The 20661-nt window shown below is 26.8% G+C and overlaps 3 protein-coding genes across 8 annotated transcripts; 1 reads left to right on the top strand and 2 right to left on the bottom strand.

The window, feature by feature from the left end:
* Positions 1 to 83: 83 nt before the first annotated feature.
* LOC126856873 (keratin-associated protein 19-2-like) lies at positions 84 to 3631 on the bottom strand. The gene is made up of 4 exons (XM_050605795.1): positions 3469 to 3631; positions 2749 to 2899; positions 1510 to 1723; positions 84 to 1048 (listed from the first exon to the last, which is right to left on the bottom strand). The coding sequence occupies exons 1-4, from the start codon at positions 3484 to 3486 to the stop codon at positions 676 to 678; spliced, it is 756 nt and encodes a 251-aa protein (XP_050461752.1). The 5' UTR covers positions 3487 to 3631; the 3' UTR covers positions 84 to 675.
* Positions 3632 to 7066: 3435 nt separating this feature from the next.
* On the bottom strand, positions 7067 to 12206 carry LOC126856870 (ankyrin repeat domain-containing protein 13C). Of its 3 annotated transcripts, none has more exons than XM_050605791.1 (9): positions 11419 to 12201; positions 11194 to 11235; positions 10844 to 10948; positions 10446 to 10577; positions 9884 to 10095; positions 9496 to 9627; positions 9146 to 9307; positions 8623 to 9023; positions 7067 to 7594 (listed from the first exon to the last, which is right to left on the bottom strand). In XM_050605791.1, the coding sequence occupies exons 1-9, from the start codon at positions 11543 to 11545 to the stop codon at positions 7579 to 7581; spliced, it is 1329 nt and encodes a 442-aa protein (XP_050461748.1). In that variant the 5' UTR covers positions 11546 to 12201; the 3' UTR covers positions 7067 to 7578. The 3 variants fall into 3 exon arrangements, with proteins under 3 accessions (XP_050461748.1, XP_050461747.1, XP_050461746.1); XM_050605790.1 differs by lacking the exon at positions 7067 to 7594 and adding an exon at positions 8089 to 8237 and having other exon boundaries at positions 9896 to 10095; positions 11419 to 12206; XM_050605789.1 differs by lacking the exon at positions 7067 to 7594 and adding an exon at positions 8089 to 8237 and having other exon boundaries at positions 11419 to 12203.
* Positions 12207 to 13673: 1467 nt separating this feature from the next.
* LOC126856868 (lipase 3-like) lies at positions 13674 to 20174 on the top strand. Of its 4 annotated transcripts, none has more exons than XM_050605788.1 (9): positions 13674 to 13837; positions 15837 to 16158; positions 16383 to 16527; positions 16963 to 17077; positions 17323 to 17566; positions 18373 to 18531; positions 18704 to 18788; positions 19093 to 19235; positions 19530 to 20174. In XM_050605788.1, the coding sequence occupies exons 2-9, from the start codon at positions 15952 to 15954 to the stop codon at positions 19704 to 19706; spliced, it is 1275 nt and encodes a 424-aa protein (XP_050461745.1). In that variant the 5' UTR covers positions 13674 to 13837; positions 15837 to 15951; the 3' UTR covers positions 19707 to 20174. The 4 variants fall into 4 exon arrangements, with proteins under 4 accessions (XP_050461745.1, XP_050461742.1, XP_050461744.1 ...); XM_050605785.1 differs by having other exon boundaries at positions 16383 to 16581; XM_050605787.1 differs by having other exon boundaries at positions 13674 to 13847; positions 16383 to 16581.
* Positions 20175 to 20661: the final 487 nt, after the last annotated feature.

The raw sequence follows: 20661 nt of genomic DNA, 5'->3' as shown, positions 1-20661 counted from the left end.
TAATTAAATGAATGGATAGATAGCATAAATTAAATAATAATTTATGCTACATATAATCAATGAAAGAAATGATTAATCCACGATTAATTCATATATAATTTATTCCTATCAGTATATATCTTATACTTTAAAAACTGCCGAATTTACAGCATAAGAAAATATCAATTAAATAGCATAAAATAATAAATTATTATAAAATAAATCTAGAAAATTGTATACACAAATAGCTCTATTTACTTTCCCAAATATTCTGAACTTTAGGATTGTTATGAACATTAATGATATTAAAATAAAAACTTATAATAATGGAATAAAGGAATAGATGAGGAATAATATAACGCACACATATCTACGAAAAATGAAAGATATAAATATTATAAATATAGATAAAAATATATATATAATATTATATTATTGTGTTATGTATATAAATATAAGATTTTTTTATTTTATTACATAGCTCATATCTATTTTAGATTGTAAAATTATATATTATTGTTCATTTTTTTGTATTACACATGTGAGATATATTAATTTTTATACTTATATTGAAGAGTCTTATAGATGAAAGATTAATCGATTCATGATAAAAAAAGAGGCATTAACAATAGAGACATATGTATTAATTTGTAAAGACATTGTGTGAAAGTTATGTAAAAAAACATAGAGTCATGTTTAAGAATAACCACGATAACCAGTTGGATTACCGAGGGAAGTGCCATAATTACCACCGCGATAACTGTAGGGACTTCTTGCTGCATATGACGAACCATAATTTGTACCATATCCGCTTCCATAAGTAGAACTATCGTATCCATCATAACGCCCGTAACCACCACGTCCATATCCTAAATAACCGTCCTCGTAACCTCCGACACCATAACTTCCGTAACCTCCGTAACCTCCAGGAATAAACCCTCTTCCATAAGCTCCATAACCACCGTATCCATCATAACCGCCATAGCCGCCATAGCCGCCATACCCTCCATATCCTCCATATCCACCACCGTAGCCGCTATATCCAGGATAATTTCCGTAATATCCATACCTGTCACAAAAAAAGACTTATTTTTCCTTGAATAATTTATTATTACTCACAATGCAGGGAAGAATGTATAATATTTTTTTATGAGTTTCTATTATTTTTATATTTAATATTTTATTTCTCTTCATTTTTTTTTTTTTTTATTTACTTTACTTTTCTATATATTTTATATTTTGGATTAAAAGTCAGAAAAACTTGTATAAAGAATTTGAATATGAATCTAAATAAACAATACATTAAATTTACTATTAATACTCTTTAAATAAATCTTATATATATATATATATATATATATATATATATATATGTACAAATTTTAACAATATTTAAATTGATAAAGTATTCAATCACATAAAATTGTTATATGCACTTCAATTAAATCTAAGCAAATAATAATAAAGAAATATAAAAAAATGTAAGAATATAATACGTAATATATCGGAAAGATCATTTGCAAATCTTACCCGATATTACCGCTGCCGATGAGACCACCTGGATATTGATAACCCCTATTATATCCTGGAATTATGCTGCTACCGCGATATGAAGTACCAGGATAAACAGATCCAATTATTCCCGGACTAGTGCCATATGAATATCCAGGATATCCTCCGGGATATCCTCCAGGATATCCTCCTGGATATCCAATTGACCCATAATCTTTGGTTATATGAAATGCTAATAGAATTATTTTTTTATATTAATAAATTATATGTCGAGCAAATCTACAATGTTATAGAAATTATTATTTCGAAAAATTATTATCAACAGTAGAAAAAAAATTATGAAAATATAAAAAAAAATTTAATGTCAAATTATACACGTATATATTTTTTTATTGTATTAATAAATTTTGCGTGTATTTTTTAGATAGTTCTATTTTTGATAATGCTGCTCTTAAAAGCGCTAATTTATATTTATTTTTACAAAATTGTGAAAAAAAAAAATTTTACTTGATATATAATTTATATTATATGCTTATATCGTGTATTAATTGTGTATAATTTAAATTTGTTTATTTAGCAAATGAGTCATCATTTATATATTAACTGCTATTATTAATAGTATAACTATTATAGAGCGAGATATTAATCGCACAGGAACAGACATGTAATAAAGTGAATTTCTTATTCCGCGTAAAATGCGGAAAAATAGAATTACAAACGGCGATAGGTGTAATAATCGATTCGTTTATTCCGTCGTGATATAATGTAATAGTGCTATGAGTAATTGGCGGAGTATAATATATCATCTAAGTATGTCACTACCGTTCTCACGCTCTGACTTCGAGTATCGGGCGCTTCCCATTATAAAAAGAAAAAAAACGACACTTGTGATAATAAGATGCTAATATAACGAACTGTTTGAAGGCCTTTCCTCTCGCGAAGACATAATACATGATTCATGGGATTTCAAAGAAAATAACTCTAGCATATGCACTTCTATAAATATATTATGCAATTTTTTAACTCGATGCTTTAAAAATTATAGAATAATTACTGTCACAAATAGAACGATATTGCTTCTATGCTGCCCCTATTATACATTATGCAACAAAGTAGCCATTAAATTGTCATATCAAAAAAGCTAATTCGAAATCATGCGTCAGTGACATCCTTGAATTACATTCCGCGTTTAATCGTTTATCCAAGATAGGATTATTTTTTTCTGCGAATCGAAATAAAATATTGCTTTACTCTTACTTCGATCGCTCGCAGATGTAGTCAAATCTCCCTGGTTGTCTGTATTACTCGTATATACACGTTGTGCATCGTTTAATTTTGGGAATAATTTTGATTCCGGAGATTCAGTCGCACTATGGCATAATGCGATTAAACCGCTTATGGTCGATATCTGTATGAAACATGTATATATATTTTAATATATTACATATATAAATATATAGTATAATAATATAATTCTGATCTTGCTTTTTAGAAGACAACAAATTTTAATTTATAAAGTAACATATTTCCAAATATGAAAAAATATACTTTGATGTTTACACTTCTCTATGTTAATATTGATATTATTTTGGCTTTTATTAATTTCTGCTTAAATTATCTTTTAATGACACTAGTAAAAATTTTTTTAACTGAGAGAAATAATTTGACATTACAGTTTTATAAAAATTAATAAAATTTTACAAAATAGAATAGAAATTTAATTCGTAGTTGTCAAAATATTTAATACTCAAAATAAAGAAACTGTGCGCAACTAAATAAACAGTACACAAAAAAATCTGATATTAAATAAACTCCAAATTGAAGATCAGTTTAATGTCAATCATTTGTTCGTCATCTTAACTTAAAATCACTCTTATATGCGGAAACTGTAAAAAAGTGCAGCGAGAAAAATTTAGTGTATGTAAGTATAATCAGATTCGTGGAAAAATATTTAATAATTTACTAATTTTTACTTACAGCAAGAAACAACTTCATATTGCTGTTGTCACTGCTTGCATTTTTCAGAGAAACACAGTGTTCGATACACGAACAGATGATCTACTCTCATATCTGCATGCAAAACCTCTATATATCCTATCCTCTGACACGTCAAGATACCCCTCCTCATACTTCAAGGTGGTCTCGGTTGTTTGAGCTTAGGTCGCTCTTAGGAGCCGCGATGACAAGGACATTGACAAGAATCGGTGCGACACGCCCGAAGATGTGGAAACTATCTCTGCTTTACATTTCCTTCCGTTCAAATATACACACATGCATATACCAGTATCTCTCTCTGAGGTATGGGATATTATGTAAGTATCTTGCAAGTGCTGACACATAGGTTTAAATATAAGAGCATTTTGCAACAGCTTTGTTTCTGAGAAAATTATTCTGCTATGTGTTTCTTATCATTTTATACGTCACTTTGATGTTTTTATAATATTGTTATATATAAAAATTCTTTGGAAATTTATAGATAAGACCATATATTGAGAGCTGAATTATATTTTTATTACAAAAAGCTGCAAGCAATACTTTCTTTCTTTATGTTTATTATTTTATTTTTAGGAATATTGGATGGTATTAAATGAGACATATCACAAGTCAGTAAATCTTTTAATAAATGTTATTCATATATCTTTAAAACCTCGTACGATATGAAGCACTCATTCTACTCATTTAACTCCAATCAGATTTTATTCGAAGGGAATTTTAAATGTAATAATTAATTATTGACATTTGATATTGAAAATTAAAGAAAATGTAAGAAAAAGGTCTGATCAGACATGTGATTTCAGATTTATGCAAAAAATCAATTCTAAATTATTCAAAAAGTCTATCCCTATATTGTATGTGTATATATGTGCGTGGATTCTCTATCATGATATGATATGATAAAAAGAATGTTTTTCCCTTTTTTTCTTTTCTGTAAATACAATCTTATGTAACTGTTTCTATACATAGTCGTGACATTAGGTTCGCCGTCATATCATTACGTTTCTTGTATGCTCGCGAAGAGTTAGTTTCTCTTCATTAATAGCCTTCGGTACCTCCAGATATGTCAAAGTTTCAACAAAACATAGAGAGAGAGAGAGAGAAAGAGAGAGAGAGAGAGAGAGAGAGAGAAAGAGCTCCTATACTAAAATGTTTTATTCTTTCTTTTCTTACGCTCTTTTTTAATCTCCTTTTCATCGCTCTTCAATTCCTATGTAGAACTTTATTTATTTCTAATTGCAAGAGTTTATCGTTTTATGTCTATAAATTTTTGATTACACATTGTAATAAAAATATTTTTTGAGAAATCTTTTTTTTTAGAAATCGGTCTTACACAAAGAGCGCATACATCATAAAATGCAGAAGACAGCCGGAACTTTCGCAATAATCTGAAAGACAAAAACTCTCTCTTTCTGTAATCTTTATCAGCACCTATGTGTCCACCCTAATTCCGTATTGTAAATATATACTCTTGGTATAGAACAAACTTTGCACAGTCAGAGAATATCAGAAAATGGCTTCACACAATTCTTTCCTAATCATATTTACTTCAAATTTCTATTTCACTACTCATGATTTTTCGTTTTGATATATTTTATTTAAGAATAAGACATATATCACAATTATCAACACGTTTCTGTTTGTCGAAAACGGAAGATGCGAATTTAATATTATTACACTCGTTTATTCCAAGATCAAACATGAAAGCGATAAGTTAAACAATACAAGTTATATGCAATCTTTTATATGCAATTTGACTTTTTATATAATTTTTAAATTTCTACATATTACAAAATTGATTAATTTTTTATTACATATGTAATTAAAATAAAACAAAATTAAAAAGATTAATAATTCTTCAAAAAAAATTTAATTTATCCATTAAAGACGATACGATGTAAAAGAAGGTGATGATGAGACATGTTTGCACAAGAGTTAGCGCCTATGGAGCGATTTTTTTTTTTTTCAAAATAAATAAATATACGTACACATTGTTCTTCAATTTTGGCTGCGTCAGTCGACAAAGCCGCGTAAATTGACCGTAAGTAGTCCAAGATCGTGCGACGCGTGACGTCGCGATTTACTTCAAGGGATGACCGTGCTCGGATTACATGACGATTAACGAGAATCGCGTGTCTCGAAATACATGCGTAACGTATGACCTACGCATCGCATTTAAATGTTCTTTATTTAAAGTTGTATAAAAAAATTTTATGTTTAAAATTCTTTAAAATTTATATAATATGTTTAAAATATATAATTAGATTTAGTCATATATAAACTGAACAAAAAGGTAACAAAATTTATGTAATAATAGGCAAAGAAGATTGTGTTCATTGGGAAATTTATATCTATTATTCACTGAAAAATCGACACTTCACAAAAACTTCGAGCTAAGTCTTACTCAATAATATTTAATAGCGAGGAAGTTTGATTCGAACTTATACTTTCACATTTTTCAAACAATATATCATCCAATAAGCTCTTATTTACACATAACGCGACATATATACAAAGTGTTGAAAACCTACATGTACAAACGTCGAAATTGTATTGAAAAACTTAAAAAAGTTTCGCAAATGTAGATCTGGAAAGATATTTTTTATTTATAGAAAATTTAAATCGAATAATGTTTCGCTAATAAATCTGGGTAAATGCAGTTTCCAAATTTTTTTTTTTTTTTATATATATTTAAGTGAACCCAAGTTGTTTTACTAATTTTACTTCTATAGTATTTTAATTTAATCTAAATACCAAGATAAAAATTTAAAAAAAGACATACAATCAAATTTTAGCCAGAAAAGAAAAGAGCAGTTTAATCAAAGAATCTGAAGATAAAGTTTGTAGATTCTGTTTTTCAATACTTTAAATAGCTACAACATTTACAATAACATAAATAAATAACGATCAATATTGAATGCAATATGAGTATACAAACCATTATTATCATTATTTTGAAGATGGTTTTATGCACTGAATTGTACAAGAATAAAAAGCTGGTGCAAGTTTCGTTTAAAAACAGTGTTTTTGTACTAAAAGAGAAATATTACAATTGCTACAATGTAAACTACATAAGTGTGAATTTGTAATACTGAATTATATATTATAGGCTAACATTCTTTTACATGGCCGATTGAATGCTACAATATGCATTTATGAAATTCCAATAGTAAAAATACATATTGTAAGAATAACGAAAAAATAAATATGATCAATTATCTTTGTTTTGTATAGAGGAGAGATATATAATTTGCAAAAAGTGCAGAATACTAATACAGCAATATCACTCATTATCTCTAATTTGCTTTGTTTAATTATTATTCCCTTATTGCAATCATTCCCTTATTGCAATCCATTATTGCAATCATATTGAATTATAAACAAAAAATCATATAAATATATTTTTTTTTCATTATACATTAAAATTAATTTGTTTTCCTTTTCATTATTGTTATTAATAAGAAATAATTTATATATACATTTTGCAAAAATAAATCATATATAAATATTTAGTTTATATAACATTATAATCCAATATATATATATATATATATATATATATATAAATGCAATAACAAGAAAAATAAATATTAAAAAAAGACTTTTTTCGTGCAAAAGAAATCACTAATTTAATTTTAAAATATATTAAAAAAGACTAAAGAATTTTTAATACGGTATTTAAAAAAATTAAATTATTACTTACATATAGCACGCAGTATATACCTACCGATTGCAACACGACACATGAATTGATATCTATCTTTATAAATTAGGTTGGACAAATATGATTAAATTTAGATATTAAAAGATTATGCGCGCGCTGAATGCAAATTTATCTGATTTTAGTGCACAGATTTATCTCTTCTCTAGCATTACTTCCATATATTGAATGTTCCTCATAAATATTCGACACTATTCGCTGTTAGATGTGTGATTAAATTACAATGATAAGTTACTTAATGAACGACACACAATGGCGTGAATAGATGCTTTCCAGACTGGCCCAAATCTCGAAAACCAGATTGTCCCCAAGCATAGAAGAAAACAGACTCCAACTAAGGTGGCCTCGATTAATATTAGGATGTCGAAGCGTCATAAGTCTGGAAATCTGCAAAGCGATTGCTAATAATTAGTAAGAGTGTTATATATGATGCAAATGCTGTAAATGGTATAAAAAATACTTAAACAAACAAATATGGCATACATAAAATGTTAAAATATACATCAATTACAAAGAAATTTTTAATATATTTAATGTAAAGCTTGATTCAAAAGGTTCAGTGATATATTTGCAAACATCAAGATAGTCGTAACTATCACCGAACTTGCTTGTTTAATCTATTTTTAAATGCGCGTGTTTCATTAAAAAATTATTTTATACAATATAACCGATATTTAGAAACAAAAAAATTAATGAAATTATTTATATAAAACATGCAATTGTTAGAAAAACATAAATTATAGAAATATATTAATGTTAAATAATTTATAATTTAAATAAGTATCTGCAACATCTCTTTTGTGCAAATACTGATATGAAGTTTATACTTTCATAAGTTAATACATATAATTAAAAAAAAAAACAAATATTAAAATAATTTGTTAAGACAAAGAATTGACAAGACAAAAAATTTATTAAAATAACAGAAATTTGCAAATTGATAATAAAACACTTTTATTCTGAAGTTTATCTTCAAACACATGATGCATTATGAAGAACCATCATCATAATCATGTATGCATCGTATTCTCTGAAATGTATTATTGTGTTTCAGATTTAATGTATGTACGAAACTTTTGACATATAATTTATTATTTACTCTTGAAAAATGTCAAAACTCAAAGAAAATTTTTATTGTCGATTTTATACATTTTTTACAAGTACAGTCAAACCCCTATATTATCGGCATTTCTTCCCTTGTTATTTTCGAATGTTCTAATAGTTATTACTCTCCATTATGTTACTTTGCCACTATTTGCCATGTGACCACGCAATTAACACATTCGAGCACAAAAGTAAAAAATATCATTTGCAAGTACGAAACATTTCGAAAATATAGGACTAATATAAGAGCATGACTGTAATAATAATAAAGTCTAAATAAACAATCTATATTTTATTGAAAACAAATTTACCTCATTGGATCTTCAAAGTAGTCGGATGGCACTTGAAACAACTCTGGATCTATGTCATTTCGAAAGGCGAACTCTTGAAAAGTTATTTTAGCAGTGACCGTAGGCAAAATCGGTATGTCGATTTTAACTGGAAAACCAGGAGGCAACTTCATAAGTACAAATTGTCGTAACTTGCTTAGATGCTTAAACGGCGTAATCACTTCCAAAACATTAAGTAACATGTCGACGGTGAGAGGAAAATCCGGACTCATCGCCACGGTAGCTTTGAAAGATTTACTACTTTCCTTATAGACAAGATTTCTTCCTAGAAGCGGACATTTACCGGGCGGCGCAACGATATATTCATCCCACGTGATGTTTGATTCTGGCGGCGGATTCAACGATGCTCTTCTTAGAGGAGGCTGAATAAGTAAAATTAATTATAAAATTTATCACTACATCATTAGTTTATGTAAGCTGTAAATTATAAGTAACTATTAAGTCTTATAACTTAATACATTTTACATTTTAATTGAAATCTGACCTCGCCATTTTTAAAGCCTTGAGAACTACCCTTAGTAAGAGACTCCATAATAGCTTTATTTTTTTGAAGATCCTCCTCACTTAAATGTTCGCGACGTTTTCTACTTTCCAGTACCATGCCATTGATTTGATAGAAATCAGCATGAAAGGCACCTACCATTTCCTAATTTTAAATATTTATTTCAATATTATTTTTTCTTTATGCTCTATTATTCTTGAGTCAATTTTGAGTATAAAATATCATAATTGACTCAAACTTTAAAAAAAAAATATAAGTTAATTTTATTCTATATCAATTGTTTTTTATTCTATTATCAGTACTAATATAATTAGGAATGTGTGTGTATTTACTCTTTTATCTTCTCTAAAAATCCATCCTGTCTGTGCTCTAGAAAATGTGATACCTTTGGTAGACATTTGTGCTGCCATAATATCACTAGACATAAGAATATCAACTTCATCTTCTATCTCGAGTTCAGTTTCCTAAAATGTATATACAAAAGAACATTGCATTAATAATAAATAAGATTAAATAGTCATCTAGATTTCATTTTTCTCTATCGTGGGATTTCTATTTTAATATATTTATAAAATAACAATCAAATTTATTGCTAACGTTATGTATAATAAAAACATTTATCAAAATTTTAAAGTAATTTTAATTTTCAGAAATTATACAGAATGGAGTTCATTATGTATAATGTATTTTATCCCACTATATATGTGTAAGTATGTTAACCTTATGTCTCACTCTTTGGAAAAGTTTGGCTTTATTGTCGAGGACAGTCAATGAATGGCCGGGCTTTTGGTCACCGTTGAAGATGAAAGATATGTCTCCCCTTTCCCATCTCATGTCATTAAAGTCTACAAGAGTCGTGTCCATTCGAATTGAAGCCCCGCTTTTATGGATCTTACATATATCCGACGGTAACACTCTCGAAACTAATGGTACTGAAAGGAATTTATAGTTCGTCAATACATATAAAATTATATTTATATAGCATAGAAAAAATGACATATATGATGCACCTGAAAAGGGAATAACGTAATTGAAATATATTTTTTGATAAATCAACAGACTCTTTCGTTGTTTTGCTAATTCAAGAAAATTATTTATATCAAAGCAAAGGCATAATATTATATGATGAAGGAATGCTAAGAAAACAGTTTAGGTGCCATATTCATGGAAGCAAACATCCCAATTATTGCTTTCCACCTTTCCAAGTGCACACTAATCAATATAATTCTGCAATAAAATAATTATACAATTAGAAATATAAAGCAGTGCATGAAAAACTTACCCCAACTTTGAAAATCCCATTTTAATTCCATATAAAAATCGCCCATTTGATGTAAGGCGGCAACTAGATTCGGCCTCCTTTCTTCCATCTGCTCCCTTGTTTGTTGCTTCAATTTGCGCACTAAAGATGATACTATAAAAAAAATATTACAACTCTGAAAGATTTTACATATTGTAATTATATAATAATATATAGAGTATCTATAATAATTTTGACTAAATAATTTTTCAATTATTTTTATAACTTAAGAAATAAAAAAGTCAGTATTTCATATCTCTCAATATTAAAATGTTGTCTTAATTTACTTAAATAATTAAGTTTTACAATTTTTTCTTAATACTTGTATATGAATCACAAAAATAAGTGGTATATATATTAAGTTGTTATATTATACGAACTGGTTTGCCTATCTCCATAACTGATTGCTTCAGCCAATGGACTCCAACCAGCTAAATTCTTCACTTTTACAGGTGCACCATGTGCAAGTAATAATTGAACACATTCTATAATGTAAAACAAAATATATGTTGAATCTGTTTACTTGTCAATTTGAAATATTTAAATTCATGGCATTAGTTTCTCTCAAGCCAAATATATAGATAAAAAATCTAATTGCTTGATCAACGTATAATCAATTTGCAATCTGTCATGTTTCTGATATCTAATTAAATACAAATACTCTGATACAAGATTGATAGATTAAATGCTAATATGTGCATAGCGAAATAAAATGTATAGATTTCTATACCTTTTCTTCCTAACATCACAGCTAAATGCAAAGGTGTGTTCCCTGCAACAGAAAACCAATAGAAGTAAATATAAAGCTGTACTACATCTCTTACTTTCGTTGAATCTAATAATTTTATATATTTTTTAATAAAATTATATTTATAATTTTATATTTTTCCTAGATATCAACGAGAACTGCAATATAAAGTATACTGTAGAATGCGATTATACTACAATGTCGCACCTTGTTTATCCTTTTCAGCAATATCGTGTGTCTTAATTAAGGAACTTAGCGTCTTGACGCTGCCTTGAAATATGCATCTATGAATCGGATACTTCTCGCCTTCCTCCTGCGCCATGATCATCGGCATTTGAGATCTGTCATGCGTTACAACGATAGGCGAGTTGAACGCAAGGCGTAACGTTTTACATCACAATACGTTCCACGTGTGACGTTAAAGCGTATCATCATAAATCATCATATTGACGTGATGTTATAAACATCGCAGCACATGTTTCATACTCTGTCAAATTTGCGACTCGGTCTTGTTGCACGATACTTACATAACTCTCGCAATTCTCTCTCTCTCTCTCTCTCTCTCTTACTTAAACTTTACACACCTCTATTGGCCTTCTCTGATGTTAAATAACGTCGTTTTGTCACTCAAAAGTGAATTTCTGCAGAACTCTTGATTCACCATTACATCCGCACACTTGCCCAAAATCCATACGCGTATGTACGTATGTATGCATACATATATGTATGTATACGTATACATATATGGTCGAGGCTCGACTCGACTGCTCTTGCTACGAGACGTTAACCTTACTCGAGGCATGCTAATTTACAGCGATAAACAATAGACGGTGGATGATACAGGATTTTTGCCATGATTTACCGTGAAACTTGTATTTGTTTTTACACAAGTGTACACCATCATCGGTACGCTCTGCTAATCACTGCTAATTATCTCAAGAAGTGTGTTCGTAAATTAGTACGATCGAAGATTGAACGAGCGTGTTTAGCGCTGAATTGTATACATACCACATTAAATGCCATTAGAGAGAGAGCTAGCGACATTGACTTTTGATCATTGTCTCTTCTTAAGAAATAGTTGAATAATGAATTGATTAAACTTGTGTCGAAATTTATGAAGGGTTCTCTTTTTTCACTCTTTCTTTCTTCCATTACTTTTTTTATATGAGAATTTATTATCTGGACGACCTTGTCCCAATATATCTGATTGATCCAGTATGCAAAATTTAACTTGCAAAAATTCAGAAATCGAAATATAAATTTTTTTAAGCATAAATATATGTTCCGTGTCAAAAAAAAAAAAAAATTAAGCTGAAGAAAAGCATAAACATATATTTTTCTAAATTAATTTTCCAAATTTTAATATTAATTCTCTTGAAAACAAAATTTTATATAAAAAAATTTTATTTTACATTTTCAATTAATTTTTACACGAGAAATTACTTCTTTCAGTGTTGCATCATACAATTTCATTGGTGCATTCTTCATATAATATACTATATATGCATTATAATTAAATAAAATAAATTCTTTATGATGTTATTTATTGCATATTATTATCTTTCAAGGATGCCTGCGATCCTACAAAAATATTGCATCACTATATACTGCGTGTCTTTCTTATAATATCGCTATTATTATAACGTAATAAAATATTTCTACAACGCTTCTACAATTTTTTTCTGTATAGATATAAAATTTGATTGGCATTATTTTTTACAAACCTTTAATTATTTTTACATTAAATATCTAAATAATAAACGTTAAAATTATATTCTCTTTAAGTAAAATTAATTTAAAAATATGCAACTCACGCACAAATGATGATTTGTCATCCACATAAATATTTGCATTTTTTTCTTATTTTTACGAAACACCGGAGATTTTTCTAAGTTATTTTTTTATACTTCTTCTTTAATACTTTTGCATGAATTATGACGACAAAGAGCAGCTTATATAAAAGAAATACAATAAGAATTGATTTATATAAGAAAAAAATATGTCTCATATAAACATAAATTTGAAACTACGGAAATACATCTATATCTGGAATAAAATCGTGCTGATTAGAATTGTGTCGCCCCTTCCTCCTACATAAGGTAGTTAAAATAGAGAAAAAGCTTTAGTTAAAATATTTTTTTGAATAATCAAGAATTTCGGAAAAATAATCGCATAGAAATATGAAAATGAACACACCCCGTATATGAATGGATAGTGATGAGACTTTAATCTGATACCTCTTTAATCTTGATCATAGTCGAACTGCATTAATGTGCATGAGTAAAATTTCAGATTGAACAAAGAAACTTTGTTTACTCAGGCAGATTGCATATTTTTTTTCCTTCCTCGATAAAAGTTGATTGGTTGGACGACATTGAAGTATGAAGGAGTTTTTTACGTGACCATGAAGATACGTATAAAAGGTTGCTATATATATATTTAGCTGAGTGAAGCATTTCTTTATTCACAGTGTCAATTTATACGTTGCACGTGATAGTGGACATTTTTTTAAATAAACGGAATCTCGTGTGTTTGCAAATTAAGTATCTCACTGTCGAGTGAAAAAAGTAGATGTATTTTCTTTTATTTTCTTTTTTTTTTTTATTCAAAATGTGTTAAAAAGCTTGTGAGTATTTGTATGTATTGATGAGTATATTAATACAAAAGAATAAATAAAAAATTACAAATAATGCAAATAAATAACAGAAATATTTAAACAAAATTTCTATACTTTAAATTTTTATTGCGGATTTTGTAAACTTAAATTATAAAATTATTAAAGTAAAAAAATAAGAAAACTTTGAAAAAATATTATAATAAAAAACTACAATGTATTGAAGACTTTAACAAATATTTTAGTAAATATCTAAACAAAAAAATGTATAATTTTAACTCAAAACTTGGACTAAAACTACATAACTTGATATGAAAGAAATGAAATATTTTTCGACAAAAATAAACTCTCTAGAAGATTGCTAAAAAAACATAGCAGAACAAAAAAATATATTATATTATGTTTAATTTTAAAAATGTTGCCAGTAAATAAATTAATAAACAAGTGTTTATACGACCAAACTGGCAATTTATTGTTTGATTATTATATCACGACGTTTCGACCATATGGTTTTGGTCCTTATCAAGTGAAAGTTATAATTAAAAAGTAGAAAGAGAAAAATCGAAATGTCAAACTGACATTGTGTCAACCACTATGTTTGGAATACTGAGATCAACTAGTTATATGGTCGAAACGTCGTGATATAATAATCAAACAATAAATTGCCAGTTTGGTCGTATAAACACTTGTTTATTAAAAAAATATATTAAATAATTTTATAAATTCCATAAATAATACATGCAGATTTGAGTGCATCAAGTACGCATAAATGTGATTATGCTAATAAATAAGATAAAAAACTGCACGTGGAGTCAGGTAATTGTCCGTCATTGCCGATATAAACCACTAACATAATAATACTACGCATAAGTGTTTACACATAAGTTATTATTAAACTGTTATATAACTTAATAATTAATAAATACATTTATATAAAGAAGTATTCTTTAATCCAAAAAAAATTAATTTTAAAAATTGATTTTTTTGGGATTAAAGAATACTTCTTTATATAAATGTATTTATTAATTATTAAGTTATATAACAGTTTAATAATAATCACTTACCTGACTCCACGTGCAGTTTTTTATCTTATTTATTAGCATAATCACATTTATGCGTACTTGATGCACTCAAATCTGCATGTATTATTTATGGAATTTATAAAATTATTTAATATATTTTTTTGTTCTGCTGTTTTTTTTAGCAATCTTCTTTAAAAATTGATCTTATTTGACTTGACTAAACACTAAATTTCAACAACTAAATCTTTCTTTTTCTTAAATCATAATTAATTTGAAGAATTCCTTCCTTTACTTTATCAAAAACTTAAACTGCGATTGTCTTATTATCTCTCATTTTATTAAATTTTAAGAAAAGCTACGGTAAACTATGTATAACTTTATAATTATTGATTGAGGTGAAACTGATATTAATTTTTAGATAGAAATGATAATCCACAATTCTTAAATACAATTAAGAACCTCCAACAATTTGTCGAAAATTTATTAGGAAATCTTGTAATCCTAAAATTATTAATTTTTTACTTAGAAATAAACTGTTTTAGTCAATCCATTAATTTTAATTTACTCAAGAACTTACATGCATATTTATTGATAATATCTGTAGAAATGTGACCAATTTAAGCACGTTAAATATATATAATTGTGATAATTGCGCTGAATACAAAAAGATAAGAGATTGTATGTGGAATCACGTAATTATCAGCCGATAATCGCTGACACATAACAATATTACGTATACATGATAAAGATATAATTATAATAATATATCAAATATTTTTAACAAATTAATAAATAATATTATAAATTAAACAATTTAAAAACAACATTATTACCACAATTATATTATCACAAAATGTCAAAAGATCACTAATTTATGAGTAATAAAAGATTAAAAATTATTTTTTGTTTTTCGCGATGTAAAAAATAAGACAGTAATAGGTTGAACTTTGATAGAATAAATAAGTAATTAAATTTTATATTGTATTCAGATCTTCTAGCAATAAAGATGAGGACAGAAATAAGTTCTACAAATAATATTTCAAAATAGTCTGTATCTACATGTTGTATTTTATTGTGTAACTTATAAAAAGAATCGCCAAAGTGATGAAAATGGACGTGAAATTCGTTTTAATCTCAATAATATTTATTATAATGTTATCGGAAGCAGAATTAATTCGGTCAAAGAGAAGCATATTTTTTAACAAAACCGAGTTTCTGCTCAATTTTCTTTTTCCTAAGGAGCCCAATATAGTAAGAGTAAGAAACTCGGCAGAGGCCAGAGTAGCGAATAAAGTGGCCACGTTAGATTTCGTAAGTGTACAATAATTTTTTTTTTAATCTTTCTCATCTTATTAGCACCTTTTCGAAAAACATTAGCGTGATCGAAAAAAACAATTATTTGAATAGAAAGATTTTATCATGTCTCCTTGTATCAATGATATCAATTATATAATAAACGTACAATTTTTAATGTTTTCTTTTAACAATAGAGATGTTAAAATTATATATGTCTTAACTTTATTCCGATTATACAGATTGGTTTGGTAGAAAGACATGGCTATCCCAGTGAGGAGCATCACGTTACAACGGAAGACGGATATAATTTGAAGGTACACAGAATACCTGGCAGTCCCCTGTCTAATAGCCAACAAAATAAAACAGTTGTGTTTATTATGCACGGTATGTTATGTTCATCCGATTGCTGGGTATTGTTTGGGGCTAATAAAGATCTTGGTAAGGCCATCAAAAATAATGCTAAAATTGTTTTATATATTTTAGAAATTATCAATAATTTTTTGTTGAAAATTTATTCAATCTGATTCAAAATCGATGAAAAAAAATCCATTAAATAAAAAACGTTAATTTTGAAATATCCTGAAATGTAATACAGTATATTTATTAATACAGTATATTTTATTTTAAGTATGAATTTTAAGTATGGTTATATGAATTCATGATGTGTTATGTCATTTTGTTGAATAAATTTAGTAAAAAAAAATGTATATTATAATAAAAAGCTGTTTTTGCTCAATTTTTAATCAAAAATTAAATTGATAATTAATTCCACGAGATATAGTAAGAGGATAAATTATATATAATTATCTTGTATTGCAGCATTTTTATTGGCTGATCAAGGATACGATGTATGGCTTGGAAATTACAGAGGAAATTCCTACTGTAGGTCACATGTTGAAAGGTCTCCACATGATGCCAATTTTTGGGAATTTAGGTAAGATTTTATTTAATCATCATAATTTTGAAAGTATGTTTTATTTTTCATTAAATCTTTATTCTCTTATTTTATTTATATAATTATTATAAATGTTATTTTTGCTATAATGTTTTTAATTCTTTTTTTTATTTAATTTTATTTAAATTTTCTTAAATCTTTAATACTTTGTACGTACAACACATACATACGTAACACATAAAAAAATATTTATTTATTATATAATATTTATTTATATTTTCTAGTTATCATGAGATAGGAACAAGAGATTTGCCGGCTATGATCGATTACATACTTAATTATACAAAATCCGAAAATCTGCATTATATAGGTCATTCGCTGGGAACTGTCTCATTATTCGTTTTACTATCCACGAAACCCCAATACAATGCAAAAATAAGATTAGGAACTTGTTTTGCTCCGATTGCCTTTTGGAAGGAACTGTCTCCCGTAATCAAATTTGGAATTGATATAGCGCCACAGCTTGAGGTGATGAAAATGGAAAAAAATTTATTTTGGTTTCTTTCTTTCAGAATTAAGATGCTAATGCTAGTTCCGTCCATCTCTCTTTTTGCTTATTTTTATAAATGTCCTAAAACTTAAATCAGAACATCTTTTTTTTTCCCCCTCTTATTTGAGGAAATCTGAATAGATTCACTCCACCATTTAAGCACATCTCAAAATTATTATTATTTATGTTTGAAGAATTATGGCATAATTTTTGGGGGATCTTTCATTCTTGTGCGATATAAATCAATTCATTTTAAAACCATCTGTACATCAAATGTTTTTCCGAAGCAATTGCATTTTATGCTTTTTATATGTCCAGGAAGTGCATTTTGTATGGTCGTCCAAAGTTGCGTAATGTCATTGCGTAATGGCATTGTACTTAAAGACAAGTTAAAACTTTTTTCAAAAATCTCGTGCCTTCGACATCAATCTTTTATTTCATCATAAATAGTAACAGTTACCGCAATATGAGGGGAACGATTCAACATCGAATAATATTTTCATCGCTGCCATCAACGTACATGGAATGGCTTACGTTACAATATTGTAGTTTTTATAATTTTACTTTTCTGCATATATATATACTTATTTATTTACTTGTTATTCTTTAAAATATTATTTTTGCAAGATATATTTTGATAATAATTATCATACATAATAACATATTTTACAAATTATGCTACTACAATATTATATTTTATTTGTAATATTGAATGTATAGTATTTCATAATTTCTATTATCTCTATTAACTCTTTTGTATTTATCTCTTTTATCTGTCTATTAGGAATTTTTCGCTAACAACGAAATATATGAAATAGCTTCGTTGTCATCGACGATCATTACGGCTGGGAGAAAATTGTGTGCAGATGGGGCAATTACTCAACCTTTATGTATTACAACGGTATTTTTATTATCAGGAACCGATCCGGTACAACTTAATACCGTAAGTTATATAATATTTCCATTTTAGCATAATTTCGCTAATTTTAACACTGGAATTTAATGACTATTTAAATTTTTTAAGAACAAAAAAGATTATAAAATTTAAATTTTTATATATTAATATATTATATAAATCCATCTTTTTAAATCTTTCTCTAATAAAATTATTACAGACGGCATTACCGGCAATACTATCGAATTATCCAGCAGGCACTTCTGTAAAGACTTTATTGCATTTTTATCAAAATGTAATTACAGGTACGTATTTTTTCATCTTCAAGCATATACAATGATAATGCTAATTATGCAGAAAAGTATTCAATACATGTAAAATATATCTCAAATTCTGCTAATATTTCTATTTTTACAATTAATATATTGAAATTTATAATTTCTATTATAATTATATTATTATTTACCAGAGAACTGAATAACACACAAAATAAAATATTTTTATTCTACTTAAACATTCCTTTTTTAAAAATATTTTTCTAATCTTCAATTTTATATATATATATGTTTTACATGTTAGTATTATCGATATCAATATCGATTATTTCAGGCAACTTTCAAAATTTCGACTATGGACCTCTGGGCAATTACGAGCAATATAAACAGACAACACCTGCGAGATATGATTTAAAAAAAATTACTGCACCATTAGCTTTATTTTATGGCGTTAACGATGTGCTTTCTCTAAAATCAGTAAGTATATTTTTTTACTTTTAAATTTATTTTATAAAAATATTTTTGCTAAAAAATATAGTATAAAAAATATTTACGCAATTTTATACATTATATATTTATATTTGATGTGATTATTTTATCATTTACATATATGAAAATCATTATATAATATTGTGTATATATATATATATATATATATATATATATATATATATATATATAGAGAGAGAGAGAGAGAGAGAGAGAGAGATAAATGCTTATATTTTAAAAATTATTATTTCCAATATTATCTTTTTTTATGTTTTTTTCTAGAATGTCCTTTATTTATATGAACAATTGCCAAATGTTGTCTTGCTAGAAGAGCATCCGTATAGACTTCTTAGTCATCTAGATTTTATGTGGGCCATTGATGCAAAAATTCTCTTATACGATCGTTTAATAAAAATAATGCAGAAGTTTGATGTTAAATTAGACTCAGATCAGGTTTAATGACAAGAAGATATATCGAAGGTCAAAATAAACAGTTGCTCATAAATTGAAGCCATGAACCACAAATTTAACGAATTCATATATCGTCTATAATAAAATCCAACGACTGAAAATCTCAAATTACATCAACGATGATTTAAAGTACAAAATTAATTATAATGTGTATGTAAGAACTAATATAAATCTCTCTTTTGTTATAGTATAAGTCTCATAATATTATTACGGGAATTAGATTTAAAATGTAATGCTAAAGAAAGGTTTATTTGTATGATTGTATGTGAATATAATTTACTTTATAAATCTTTATATTTTGGGGATAAAAATAATTGTTTTTTTTTTTTTGTTTTCATTTTTAAAAATAGAATTTTATCCAAACTGTTTGAATTATTTTCTATTTTAGAAATTTTTTTCATAAATACATAAGAAAATATAAAAAAATATTATAAAAATAAAATACTTATTTATGTATATAGTAAAATATTGTTTATTTTTTACTGTATTATATATATTAAAATGATCTCATGTACTTATCAAAAAATGTCAATATAACTAATATATAACTAATGATTATGTTTTTTTCATGCCTGCGACCGTATTGAGTATTGCGATATTTTTTGCAATATTAGTTTGAGCGTAAAAATGTTAAAAGTTTTTTTTATATTTCATGAAGTGTTATCCAGAATGCAAAACAAAAAACCGGAAAGGCGAAAAAAATCTACTTTTCCTAATATTTGGATATATGTGTCTTTATACGACAATCGAAAAATTATAATTTCTGAAACACGGAAATCCATTTTATAATAATTATTATATTTTTTTGTAGTTTTAATCATATTCTTTTAAATTTTAGGAGATTTAATTATTAACAACGTTAATTCATTCTTTCACTTCGTCGTCCGGTAATAGATATGTTATCAAATTTTTGCAAAATATTATACAAAAAATCAAAATATTT

Source organism: Cataglyphis hispanica, chromosome 19 (assembly GCF_021464435.1).
Source record: "Cataglyphis hispanica isolate Lineage 1 chromosome 19, ULB_Chis1_1.0, whole genome shotgun sequence".
In the NCBI taxonomy this organism is placed as follows: Eukaryota; Metazoa; Arthropoda; class Insecta; order Hymenoptera; family Formicidae; genus Cataglyphis; species Cataglyphis hispanica.
The sequence above is the reverse complement of the archived record's forward strand: the minus strand, read 5'-3'. Positions and strand labels throughout refer to the sequence as shown.

Excerpts from the sequence above, each read along its gene's own strand:
- LOC126856873 (XM_050605795.1), bottom strand. Across the intron at positions 1,724-2,748 it reads TACATCTGCGAGCGATCGAA|CATTTCATATAACCAAAGAT; the intron begins GTAAGAGTAAAG and ends TAATTCTATTAG. Across the intron at positions 1,049-1,509 it reads ATCGGCAGCGGTAATATCGG|GTATGGATATTACGGAAATT; the intron begins GTAAGATTTGCA and ends TTTTTGTGACAG.
- LOC126856870 (XM_050605789.1), bottom strand. The coding sequence starts at position 11,545 with ATGCCGATGATCATGGCGCAGGAGGAAGGCGAGAAGTATCCGATTCAT. Across the intron at positions 11,236-11,418 it reads TGCTGAAAAGGATAAACAAG|GGAACACACCTTTGCATTTA; the intron begins GTGCGACATTGT and ends TTTCTGTTGCAG. Across the intron at positions 10,096-10,445 it reads ATGGGATTTTCAAAGTTGGG|TACCATTAGTTTCGAGAGTG; the intron begins GTAAGTTTTTCA and ends AATTCCTTTCAG.
- LOC126856868 (XM_050605785.1), top strand. The coding sequence starts at position 15,952 with ATGAAAATGGACGTGAAATTCGTTTTAATCTCAATAATATTTATTATA. Across the intron at positions 16,159-16,382 it reads AAGTGGCCACGTTAGATTTC|ATTGGTTTGGTAGAAAGACA; the intron begins GTAAGTGTACAA and ends CCGATTATACAG. Across the intron at positions 19,236-19,529 it reads ATGTGCTTTCTCTAAAATCA|AATGTCCTTTATTTATATGA; the intron begins GTAAGTATATTT and ends GTTTTTTTCTAG.